A 13241-nucleotide genomic window follows, 5' to 3' on the forward strand; every position below is an offset into this window, starting at 1 on the left:
TCAGATTAGAAAGCCAATTTTGCTATACTGTGCTGTCTCCCTGGTAGCAACTAACCATTGGAAGGCATTTGTAAGCGCACTGTAACAGCTCTATGTCCAAACCCAGTTTGGGAGGCAGTTTGATCATCCACCCAGCCTGTCAGGGCTAAAGAGGTAAGGCTGTTTTTGCCTTGTCATCATTGATGGCAGTGTGAGAAGCTACATGATGCTTTAGTCCCATCAGCTGTGTTTGTTGTTCTGGTCTGTGGGTGAAAAGGGAGATATAAAGACATTGGTCAATACTCTGTGGAGTTAGCTGCCCCACTGTCTGGGGTCAAACATCCAATCGTTCATCCTGAGCCAACCCAAAAGTTCACAATACAACAGTGGTAAAACACATTTAAGAAGCACTCATGTTCTGTCGTGGATAGCGTTTTGGCAAATGGCAAAAGGATTGTGGATTACCTGAAAGCTGTGACACTACTGTTGGTCCTTTGAGCAAATAGCCTAACATAAGTTTCTTCAGTCAGTTATACTGATGTATGTGCACTGATAAGGGGCACATCAAGATAATGTCCAGTTCCCAACAAGAACTCACATCTGAACGTTTTTTGTTTGCATTATTTCCCTTGCACAGAAAGGAAATAATACAGCAAGAAATAGTGTAGAGTTAAGGGAGTACAAAGCTAGGACTTTTCTCTACCACAGTAAAATATCAAACTGCCCCCTGCTGGAAGTTTGAAATGCTGTGGAGAAAGTAGGTCAGATGCAGTCTTGTTTATGCTTTCTGCTATACAGTTGATTGTCATTTAAGATGTGGAAATAAATGATAAAATACCTATTATTCAGCCAGAATAGACAAATACTTTAATTAAGCCAGTTTACCTTCCTATTTCGGTTTTGTTTATGTGAAGAATAATATAATCTCATCAAAAAACATTACGTTGAGAGATTGCGCTCCTTTTCAGTCGATGATGTGTGTACTTGATGTCCGCAGCCATGGCGAACAGAATGAAAGCATTCCAGCACAGTTGTATTCTCCCGATAAGCTCATTGATTGTCAGTATTAACCATATAGGCCAGGTCTCACAGCAATATATCCTATGAATGTAAGTACTGTTACCTTTGAGAGCTGACATATAAAATACAGAGGCATAATTAAGCTGTGATCCATCAAACTCTCAACTCCAGTAGTGTCAGTCAATGCAAGATGCTCATACATATGCATACCTGTATAATAACCAAACTCATTTAAAGAGCCTTTCCATAAAAAGTTACAATTGTGTTTTTTTAAGGATACAATATGTGCCATTTCTAACCTGATGCTGCATTTGAAATCTTTGAAGGTTCAGTCAGTTCAATCAGAAACGTGTTGATTAAAAAATAAAACCTGAAGGGGTCAACAGTATCCTACTTATGAAGCTGCTTTGCAAACGTCCTTGTTATTGGACACTTCTACACAGTGGAAAATTTAAAAATGATACAATTTGTAATCTGTACCTTAGCTTTTACTGAAAGGAAAAGTAGGCTGGTGACCTTATGCAGGTTACTGATGAAAGCACGTGTAGGCAATGCAAATATAGGCAATGAGGTGAAATCATTAACACTGGCTGTTATTGAGAAATTCAAACACAAGTTGCAATTTAAAATTTAGGGTCAGTCAATGTGTGAAAGTTTAATGTAACCTCATGTGAGTTTGCATTGTGTCTATGTACCAGAAATTCCTGAAACCCATGATCCTGTATTGCTAAGCTGTACATTCCCTGTTGTAGCAGGTATTTGAGCTTGCTCAAACTTGCTGAAGGGCCAATACCTTTCTCCTGTGACAGACACCTGGAAAGTTGGAGTGCTCAGATCTCATCTGTTGGAATGCTTTGTGAGAATTTGTCACTAGGGGGCAGTCTTGTTCTATATCTTGAGCTATTTGTTTTTTCTCTTCTAGAAATAGAGTTGTGCTGCAAGTTAAAGATGGACATAGCGGGTTAGGTAGATTAAATATTTTTTTAATAGTGGATACTAAAAAATAGTGATGATGTTTGTTTCCCTTTTCTGGAGAGTGGGATTTCCTATAGTTTAAGAATTTTTCTCACTAATTTAGATTTTGTCCACCAGTTACACGATATACTACCCTGATGGTGGTATTTGTCTTATGTGAATTGTAGCCATAGAATATTCTTAGAAACCTAAGGAATCCATATACACAATAAAGCTGGGGTTTTCTGACTGGTGTTCATTCATAATTTCAACCTGTGCTGCTAGTTGTTCTTAATTGGATATTTAATGTGTATTCAATAGGTTATCGATGGTTCAATGGTTTACCCTCTTAAGGCTACATGATGTCTGAAATGGCATGTACAGTTATCAGTTGGAACAACACATGGTTTTGTTTTCTGTAGTGGACTGTATGACAAATGTTTCCTTTAGCAAGAGGTTACATTTCTGAATTGATTCCATTATGAACTGACACGGGAAATCATTGGGGGCCTAGTTGCTGACAATGTGGTCACCTGATCACTGGCAAGTCAGAATATATAATGTGAAATGCAGTAATATTGAGAAATGCTGATGAACTTTTCACATGCGCAAGATTGCATATACAATCAGCTGTAGTTAGAGCTTCATTCATTAAAAAAAAGAATTTGATCATTTCATTTAATCAGGTAAGGACTGAAGAGATGTGAAATTTATACCATTTCCTCATGGCCTGATGTTAGAGCGCATACGACAATAACAAATGCGCTCTGTGCCAAAATAGAAACAGAAGTGTCATGAGCTTTATTTTTCTCTGTGGGATTTTGCTGAACCATGCTGAGTAACTAAAATGACAGAATAACCTCATAAGTGGGTTCTTAAAATAATGGCTTGTTTGTGTAAAAATGTCATTTCACCAGCCTTTCTGTGCCAGAAAAATTTTGGGTAGGGGACATTTGGTTATGGTGGGACATCATGAAAATGTGCATAAAGTTTAATGAGTTAGTTTACATGGTTGGGAGTCATGGAGGCTTGTTTCAGTGCCACAGAGTGGGCACTAGAGGGCTCTGCTGAGCACATGTCACTGTGATGTACACGGTATGGTCATACTCTGTTCTCCCTGAAGGGAGTGTCACTGTATCTCTCCCTCTCGTCTTCCGGGGGTCAATTAGCGCCCGGCACACAGATAAATAATGGATAAACTGTGAGATATAGTGAGGGGAAGTGATTTGCTCATCTAAAGCCAGCGTGACTCCAGATCCTGCTTTTCAATTACCTGGTTAGCAGGGAAGCTGCAGGCTCTGCGGGCTGTGGGCCAGCAGGCGAGGGGGCACAAGGGGACCTGGGAGCTCTCCAAGGGCCTGCTGATGTGGGGAAAGTCAGGAGACGCAAGGCACTGTAGCTTGAAATTGCCGCTTTCAAAGCTATGTACTGTATATTGTCAGACTTTGTTTTATTTAGTCTTTATTTATTTGTCTTAATTTTAGATGTCTCAGCTGAGCACCAGTAGCATGTTTTTCCGTCAGTGGCCACTGAATGAACTCTAATGTCCCTCCTCCATATTTTCTTCCTTTATCTATACCCTCTTATTCCTGGGCAGGGTAACTCATTGGCCCCTTTTTTGAAATCTATTATGCTGGCTGTGTGTATAAATTAGCTGAAGGACAGATTTCCCTTCAGAGTTCAAGACTTGTGTGTATGTAAAGTAGCCTATATGTAAACATGAAGTGCAAACAAATGTATTCGACCCATTCATTTACCCAACTCAGTTACTCTACATCCGGTTTTCATCTGACAATGAATATTGAATTGCCTATATATTCTGCAAGAATTCAATAAATTTGATTGCATTTCTATTATCTGTAATTGTGTGTCACTAGAGTCATCTAAATACAAAGCATGTGAGCTCATACTCTGAATTTTGAGCAACATAGTAAAAAAAACTGGTTCAGAGATGTTTTTAACTTAGGAATATGTCTAAAATTGGATTTTTTGTCTTTTAGCACCACTGAAAGAATCATAATGCTTTTATTTCATCTTGTCTTGACTATTGTAATGCTTTGCTCACATGCCTTCACTGTCGTGAAATGAACTCAATGGTGGAACGAACTCCCTGTCCCTCTTTGAACCTCTCCCTCACTACCCATCTTCTGCCATGGTCTGAAGACGCATCTCTTCAGACTATACCTGAACTAACGACCACCACTCTATATTATTTCACTTTAAATCCCCCTCTTTCATGACACTCATGTTACATGTACCCCCATTCCAGCACTTTTTGGTAATTTGTATTTGTCCTAATACTGTAGCTTGTTCTTCTTCCTAGTTTGGCTTGGCATAAGTTAGGTCAGAATAGTGTTCACTGTGTGAACTAAACTGTGTTAGAAATAGCTGTATGAAATGAGTATCGTATCTTATGGAACCTGTGTTTTGTAGTTGTCCATGACCATGAAATGCACTTTTGTACGTCGCTTTGGATAAAAGCGTCTTCTAAATAAATGTAATGTAATGTACTGTCGCGCTATAGCTCACCTGTAAACTGTACAGAATTCCACCGCTAGGCTATTGACCCGGAATAAGCGTTTTCTCCATACCACCCCAATTCTGGCTTCTCTGCACTGGTTGCCTGTAACTTTTAGAATCTATTTTAAAGTTTTATTAATTACCTGCAAGGCCTTACATGGTTTGGCGCATGGTTACATGGTTTTGTGAACTTTTAACTCCTTATTGTCCCCAGAGGCCTCTCAGATCTGCCAGCCTTGGGCTTTTGGCTGTTCCCATGGTCTAGATTAAAATCTTGAGGTGATTAGTCCTTTGCTGTAATGGCCCCTAGGCTCTGGAACAGCCTTCCATACAATAACCTTTGCTTTTTTTACGAAACAGCCTGCTGTAATGACTGATAGCTCCTTTTTAATTATTGTGCCTTAACGCTATTGTGTTATCATTTCCTTTTATTATGTTTTGCTTTTACTGCACGGTTTCCGCCAGTGTATTGCAAGTCCGGCGGCCCGCCGGGCCTAAGCATCGGGAAATTAAAAAAAAAAAAGTATTTTAAAGATGTTTTTTAACTAGGCCTACAGTTACAGTGGGCTCACTGACATATGTTGGTTAAAACGTGAACGCACTAAAACAGCAGGTTTGAGATCAGTGTTCTTTACCCTCATTGTGCGTAACGTGAGTGACGTTCAACACTTGACGCTTCCAACTATCACAAGCTAACGTTACCTAGCAAGCCACCATTTCTTATTTAGTAGGCTGACTAACCTCGTTACAAACTTCCGCGTTATCACTTAATCTCGTTGGTAAGTAGGCATACATTCTTTTTTATATTAACTTAAGCAGTGTGTAGGTAATGTTAAACTAGTAGCATGCATGTAACGTTCGATACATTGTAACATTACATGACTTATAGCCATCGAAATAACGACTTCACTTGTTCATTAATAACGTTAGCTTGATGACATTGATGTGCACGACAAAGTTGTCATCATTTTTTTCCCGACCGTGAAAACTGCCGGACTTGTTTACATTTTGGACAGGTGGCTCCGCAGTAAATTTATCGTTGTTTCCGTCGGAGCACTTTCGACACAAAAAAAAATCGGAAAATCCTAAAATTTCTTACGGTGAAGAGTGCCTGAGCGGCAAACGTAGAAATGTGTTAACACAGCGGCAAAATTAGGCTATATCTAGAAATACCATCTTTGGGGGAAAACGCTATGGTTGAGGGTCAGGCACTCTTCACGCATACCTGCAAACTAGTCGCTTTTAGGCGAAATTCGCCGTTTTGTATCCAAAATAGGTCATTTGTGTGATTCGTGTAGATCCGATGAGTTTTTGAAATTGGGGGGGTGGTTAGGTGGTTAACCTAGCAAGTTTTCACCGCTGGTTTCTGCCACAATCAGTTAGTAATGACCTAATAACTGTTACACCACCGCCGTTTGTGGTGTTCACTCGCTGGGTGACGCTGTCATAAAATTTTCCCCGACCGTGAAGACTGCCTTCTTGTTTACATTTTGGACAGATGTGGCTCGTGCTAAATCTATCGCTGTTTCCGGCGCAGCACTTTCGACACAAGCAATATTGGAAGCGCTACCGTAGTAATGTGTTGACACTAAATTTTACGACTACGCCAGCTAACCTTTCGAAAGTCACGTTAAAAAAGTAGAAATTAACGCCATCAGCGGTGATTAACAAATCTACCAAGTATTTTAATAATGGATTTGCAGGCGTGGATTTCGAATTATTTGTATTTTCTTGCAGACCATTAAGAGCAATGGAGAAGAGCCAACGTCCTAATTGTCAAATGGTCTGTACCCACCGCTTACAGTAAAGTGCTAGTTATTTTTGGCTGGACCCAACGGGCAACAACTTGCCTCTATTAGTGAAGCCTTTTACCCCAGTGGCTACTGCGTGAACTGCAACGCCTGGTTGCAAAAAGAACTTGAAACCCCGCCCACTGAATGTTTACTCTTAGTTTAGGAAAGCCTGAGAATTTTTTCAGAGGAAATATAAAGTCAATAAATTTTTTACACAAGAAATGATGGTTTAACTAGTTAATCCCATCCCTTGTAATGTCTCCACTGCGTCTGATTTTTAAAAATAATGCCGCCAAAATTCCCAAATCTGGGTTAATTTCAGAGCGTGCAATGTGGCTTGTCCTACTACCGTATGACCATAATAAGGATTTCCCCATCCTCGCAGGCAGGCAGAGTGGTTCAGCGGCAGGTGTGATGCTGTGTTGTTTTATTCCGATTAGCTAGCTACATTGGATCTCTCCATTTAAAAGTCCAAGGTCCAAAAATGTTGTGTGCATTTTTGGACCTTGGACTGTACTAAAAACTGTACTAACCGCTATAATAAGGATTCTTCTCTCCAGTTCTTTCGGTTACTATATTTGAGACATTTTCAGATATACAAGGTTCTATATCAAAACGCGATTTCTGACCATTTCGGGGTTTCAGTTGATTCTCAAGTCTTTTATAATTTGTATATGTTGTTGGTGAAATCAGATTTGTAAGCAGTTTTGAAGCATCTTTAAGAAGACAAGCTTGGGGGATTTACTTAGCTAGGGGGAGCAAGCTTACTGTCTTGCTATCGATCTATCTAGCTAACTTGCTATCTAGTTATCTCGTGATAAATCTGTCTAGCTATCTAGAGTTCTGGTATCTATCTGTCTATATAACTAGCTAGCTAGTAAGCTAGTTAGCTAGTGATCTATTTTATCTATTTTTCTATGTAAATATCTTAACACTAAACGTAACTTGCACAATTAACTTTTTTGAAATGTTATGACAGTACAGTTCTGTGGTTGCGAGGCCACTCTTGTTGTCCAGACATGGGCGTGTCTAAATACCATGTAAGTAGTCAGGGTGGATTTTCCTGTAGTTGTGGACTCCACTCTTTCGCTCCACTGCGCTTGCGTTGGTTGCAACGGGCAATGTGGCTGCGCCGTAGTTTGGGCTTCATGCGCCAGTGAGCACTATCCTTAGCAAATCAGTGGGTGATGTCATGAAGCACTTCGTCTATATTTTTATACGGTCTATGGCTGGACCGCAGTAGCGGGACAGTCCTCAAAACCGTGTACTAGGTTTTGACCTGGTCTTTTTTAAAGTGAAAGAAAACCACTGGGTGCCCCAGTGACAGGTGCTGAGCTGAAAAATGAGCAGGCAGAAAGTCCCTTAAACTGATTAACGTTATTATTGGTGTCAACTTGTTTTTAATTATTGTACTGGATTAGAAATGACATGATAGAGACAGTTCTCAATTAGTTTAGACGAGGAAAACATTCTATTTGCGTCGCAAAATTGTGCACATTTCAATCTACATTAGCATATTAAAAACTGGATAAACGTACACACTCCGAAAATGTTCATGGTAGAGATCTGAAATACGCAGATTTTGTCATTTGAACGAGCACAGGTTAGATGGCATTTTTGAGTTTATAATTTATTTTGAATTTATTTAGACAGTTTTTTAAATTTTTTAAATGTGCCCAGCATTCCAAGGCTTGTTGTAAGATTCAGTAGCCAATTAGGACTTGAATACAAGTTTTTTGTAGAGTGCAAAAACTTTGATATTATTTATTTAATTTCTTTTGTTGTTGTTGAAAACACAGCATTCCAAGACTGTACATTGTTGTCAGATTCTTTGCAGGACTCTGCTATGCTGTAAATAGTTGTTGATTTTTTAAATGTGTGTTGAATAAATGACTTTTTATAACATTCACATTACGTAGTTATATTTTCAAATCTCCAGTCAGCTTTTAGCATTGACTTAATGTAGGGCCCTATGGAATCTGTGTTATAGCTTTTTTAAATTCTCAATTCCGCGATTCCATCCGTGATTCTGTTATCACAGAAACTATAGGACCCTACCTTAATGCTGCCATCAGTCTGTTGCTGGCCCGCGCCGGGCCCCTGTCAAAAAAGACACTTGGCCGCCGGCCGCCAGCCCCCGTCAAAAGATACTTGCCACCGGGCCTAACAACTTTTCTGGGGGAAACCCTGTACTGTGCTTACTTCTTCTTTGTTTTAGGCTATTTTTTTATACTGCTTTTATTGTACCCCATGTGCTGTAATTTATTTTTATCTGCTTTGGAAGGCACTTTGTGCTCTGTGCTTGAAAGGTGCTATATAAATAAAATGTATCATTATTATTATTATTATTATTACAGGCAGTCCCCAGGTTACGAACGAGATTCGTTCCTAAGTCTGTCTTTAAGTCGAATTTGTAGGTAAGTTAGAACAGGTAGCCTACATACGGTTCTTATTGAGCGCCAGTTAGTCAAATGTTTGTCTTAGTTTATAGTATATATTTTATTATATATACTGTATATAAGCCGCGCAATGTTTTCATGAGCGTCACAAAGTAGTGTGCGCGTTCGTTATTACGAACCATTGAATTTAACTGAAATTTTTAATGCAATAGGCTTTATGGCAGTCTGTTCATAAGTAGGAGTTGTCCGTAAGTCGGACGTTCTTAACCCGGTGACTGCCTGTATTATTATTATTATTATTATTATTATTATTATTATTTTATTACTGTAAGCTCCCTCCTCCCTCTTCCCTTCTCTTTTCCTTATTCTTCAATTCCCTTCTATCTGTTCCCTAATCCTTTCTTTTAGTTCCTTTCTCCTTTCTTGCCACTTCTTTCTCTACTCCCTTCTTCCTGTTCCCCTCTTGATTCTTCCTTTACCTAAGTCCCTGCTCCTTTCCCTCTGTTCTGCCTACTCTCCCCTGTTTCCCTTTCGCTTTCTGCTCTTTTCTGTTTCCTCCCTCCTTCACTGCTTACTCAATGTTTCACTCTACACTCTGCTGTCTTTCTCTCCTCTCCTGGATGCAGGGTGTTAGGGGTTACAAAATATTTCATTGCAGCTGGCCTCATCCGCTGTGTCACCAGAGAAAGCCACTTCCTACCATCTCTCTCTCCCTCTCTCTCACTCACGCACACACACAGATAGCAGGTCACTCTCTCAGGGAAAAGCAGGGAAGAGTAACCTTCAGACGCAGGGCCTGGCTGGCCTTCTTCCTCGCCACTGTTCTCCCGAGGATCTGGGAAGCTTCCTGTGCATGTGCATGCGTGTGCACATGCGCTGTTTGGAAGGGAAGGGGGGTACGTTTTTTTTTCTGCTCTTATTTCTCTGTCTCTGCTCGTAGGTCCCTGCCACTGCTGGATTTGCTCCGTGTAGTCCGTCTGTCCTTCTGTCTGTCTGTTCTGGACCACCTGAGTCTCGCCTCACTCCATGGAGAGCCCGGTAAATGGCTGAGGAGTTGTGTACTGGCTGGTTCCGCATTGTCGCAGGTAAGAGGACCTTGTCTTGAATCTGAGTAAACATCTGTATGTTGTGTGCCTGTCTGTCTGCAAGTCTTGATTAATGAGACAGCAACACATTTCACTTCTGTTGGCTTCATTAAAGCAGTGCTGTGCTCACCAACACTTTTCATGGTGGAACAGTATGGACCCACTATGTGAAGGCCTCTTCACTGTCAAATGTGAATAAGCTGAACAAGATGGATTGTGAGCTGCATTACAAATGGGTCAAATGATAATTCGTCTAAATAAAGTCTACGAACACAGTTTTCTGTACCGCATTGTCTCAAATGCAGCATTAGAGCTGCATAAGGGATCAGCACAGACATTTTTAAAGTTATTCTGTCCCTTGCATGTATGTATAGTGATATTATATTTTGGTGCAGACTCCTTTGTTTTTATGGGTGTTATCTGCAATGTAGCATTGCAGGCGGTTGTCAATGTAGACCCCGTAGATATTTGTAATATTCTTCTTTCTCTCTCAGCATGAGTGATTGATATGGCTGTGAGCCCAGCTCCACCTGCTGTCTGTTAATCATGCTACCTCAGTTCTGTACAGTCCTGTCCTTTCAGCTTCCTGAGTGCATGTGCAGGCCTATAGTACATGTAGGTGTTAGATGCAGGGGGTTTGTTTGGTTAGTCACTGAGAAGTAATTGAGTATGCTCATTCTGTTCACTGAACATGAAATATTTGCCAATCCATATCTTTTGAAAAACTGTGACTTTTTATTAGGTATATGTAGCCTTGATTTGGGAAAAAAGACTTCCTGTCAGATACATTCTCTCTCCATCATCTTTATAATGTGCAACAGATGTGTGACTGTCATGGAGAACACAGTGTGCTGGTAGAGAACGTTCTGTTTTTCCTGTGCACACTTTCATTGGAAAAATCACATTTATCATCCACTTGCTTTGTCTTAAGGGATTTGAGATTTGTCTTTTATAAATGTATATCTTTTAATTCTCAGGAGTTGTTCTTCTACATTTGAAATATGAAATATATCCCTGAAATATTAAAACTCTGCGTAGCCTGTCTAGTCATCTGTCTGAAGCTCTAAAGCTAATGTTTGAAATGGCTAACAGTGAAGGTGGCTGTTGTGCTTATCCTTTATCTGATGAAATGGTGCTGAGAGATGTTCCATGGAAAGCCTGGGTTGGTTGTGAAAGAGATGGCCCTAATTACATGGCCGTGCTTGGTCAGTGTGCAGTGTCCGTTCAATCCGGAGAACTGAGTGCGAATCAGCGGAGACCTGTGGGGTTGACGTCATTTCTCAACCTCGAGGCAACTGTCTCTACCCACCCTTTGTGGTTGTTTCTCCCAATCATAGAGCTTGTCTGTAACTTCCTTTAGCGGTCAGGGCAGTAGAATCATTGACTGTCTTCCACTGACTGAAGACCCAGCTCTTCAGACTGCATATTGGTCCCATCCCCACCCCTAGCACCTCTCACCATTTGCACTAATTAACATTCATTTTCACCATTTATGAATATATGTTTCTCTTCTTGTATTTAGAATTAGCACTTTTTTTGGTTAGCGTAGTTCAGTCAATCAATCAATCAAAATGTATTTCTATAGCACACTTCATACACAGAGGCAGCCCAGTGTGCTTTACATAAATAAAAGCAAAAGTAACAAAGAAAGTACAAAGTACATAAAATAGAAAAGAAAAAAAACTTGAGCTAGTTAACTTGAACTAGTGCTTCTATTTGCATCTATAACTGCTGGTCTGGGAATGTTGCCAGCCAGGTCTGCCACTATTTGCTCATGTTAATCAGGTGGACGCTTCTATGTTTTTCCTATATTGTAATTTAATGTTATAAATGTTAATGTGAGTATACCAGAGCTATATCCTCACATATACTGTGAGTAGGGGATAAAACTCTTCACATGCATTTATTTAAAATGCCATTTTGTTTGAAAAATGAGAAAATGCCATTTCTGGGGTGTATATGTCATCTGTACACATGGCCACCCGTCTTAAGCGTTCTCTTCCAATGAACAGGACCCTGTTTGCACTAGACTAGCCTGTAGGGGGCCGAATGACCTGTTGTTGTAATCAAACGCGTGTTATTTACAGACGGGTGACAAATTAAAGGAAAGGCCTGTGTAGAGAAACATACAGTAACGAATGCAGATGCATTCAAGCTAGCCCGTTTCCCTAGTTCCTGATTCTCACTTGGATGCTGGAGAAGATCCCTGTGAAGTAACACTGGGGATTTTTCCCACTGTACTGTAAATGTACCCTGTGTACAGGTCTAAGTACATTGTGTGTGGTCATCCATGTGTAAATGCTATGGGGTCAGCATGCAGGACTTCAGTAATACTAAAGGTCCAAGTATGTGTAGCATGTAGCATTTAACATGTTAAGAGCTTTATAAAGAAGCATTACATGGAAATACATAGGAAGAGTTAGGAGGTTAATATTTGATTTATACTCACTTTTCACTTCTCTAAGGTTCTAAGATGCCTTGTGAGTTGTGTCTTTTTATAATTTCAGTTTAGTTCTGGAAGTGGTTCCCCTGAGACCACGTAAAGGAGCTGGTTTTCACAGCACATTAAATAGTTCTGTTGGTTCAGTGCCTCTGCTTTTGCTTGGAATTGTTGCTCATTATTGATATATGTCTGGCTGGCTGTTGGAATAGCCTGGCGGGCTAATGAGCACTGTGGCTCTCAGATTCATGGTGTCTCTACCCTCTGTCTCAGGTCAGCAGCGTGCACACGCAGGCTCAGCTGAGATTAGAGTGGAAACAGCCCACCCCACCGCATTTCTCAGCACTGAGCTGGGCTGTGTCATGGTTCATCACGTGTGGTGTGAAGTGTGAGCACGCCAGTTCCCTGACAGTGTTCTTCAGTAAGCATTAGTCCAAAGATATGCTAAAGAGGTTGTTGACAGAGAATGGCTGTGTTAACAGTGCAAACTAGGATTGGACAGAAAATGTTTCCATCCCCGAGGAGCTTAATGTGTAATCTCTCCTTCCTCTGGCTGCATACATCTGATGTTTGGCACTGCAGAATACTGATTGCTCTGGGTTAGCGGCTACCAGACTGAGGTAAACTTTGCGTGTAAAAGCACAGCTGATCCAAAACCTGTGTTTAGCATGCTCAGAACATGACTGTTGCAAGGACTGTTACTGTGGAGCTTTTAGCAAAAAAAAAAAGAGCTGGTTTTACTACAGCATTTCTAGCACCAAGACGAGGCTTAGGGTATTAGGCTTTATTTAGCAAATCCCCTCCATTCAGTTCTGTAAATCTGCCCCTACCGCTGTGTACCAGAAGGCACCTTGCCTGCTGGTGGGCGGGGTCTCGCTGCGGGGGAGGGAGGGAGAGGGGGGGAGGCTGGGGGTAGGGCGGGGACTCGGCTGGGAAGGGGGGGCTCTCACATGGACCCCGAGCATGACTGTGGAGAATAGATTCCACCCAGTGAGGCAGTGCAGGCTTGGTTCAGGTTAGGCTGTGACCGAGGCGTGTCCAAACAGGGAGA

The 13241-nt window shown here is 40.9% G+C and overlaps 1 protein-coding gene across 4 annotated transcripts in view; it reads left to right on the plus strand.

Moving 5' to 3' along the window:
- The window catches only part of sgip1a (SH3GL interacting endocytic adaptor 1a), a 75555-nt gene that overhangs the window by 7992 nt on the left and 54322 nt on the right, over positions 1 to 13241 (plus strand). For all 4 annotated transcript variants that reach the window (XM_035413745.1, XM_035413744.1, XM_035413747.1 and 1 more), the window contains exon 2: positions 9606 to 9750. In XM_035413745.1, the coding sequence (XP_035269636.1) occupies positions 9708 to 9750 (43 nt within the window). In that variant the 5' untranslated portion in view covers positions 9606 to 9707. The remainder of the gene's footprint in view (positions 1 to 9605; positions 9751 to 13241) is intronic.

Source organism: Anguilla anguilla, chromosome 4 (assembly GCF_013347855.1).
Source record: "Anguilla anguilla isolate fAngAng1 chromosome 4, fAngAng1.pri, whole genome shotgun sequence".
In the NCBI taxonomy this organism is placed as follows: domain Eukaryota; kingdom Metazoa; phylum Chordata; class Actinopteri; order Anguilliformes; family Anguillidae; genus Anguilla; species Anguilla anguilla.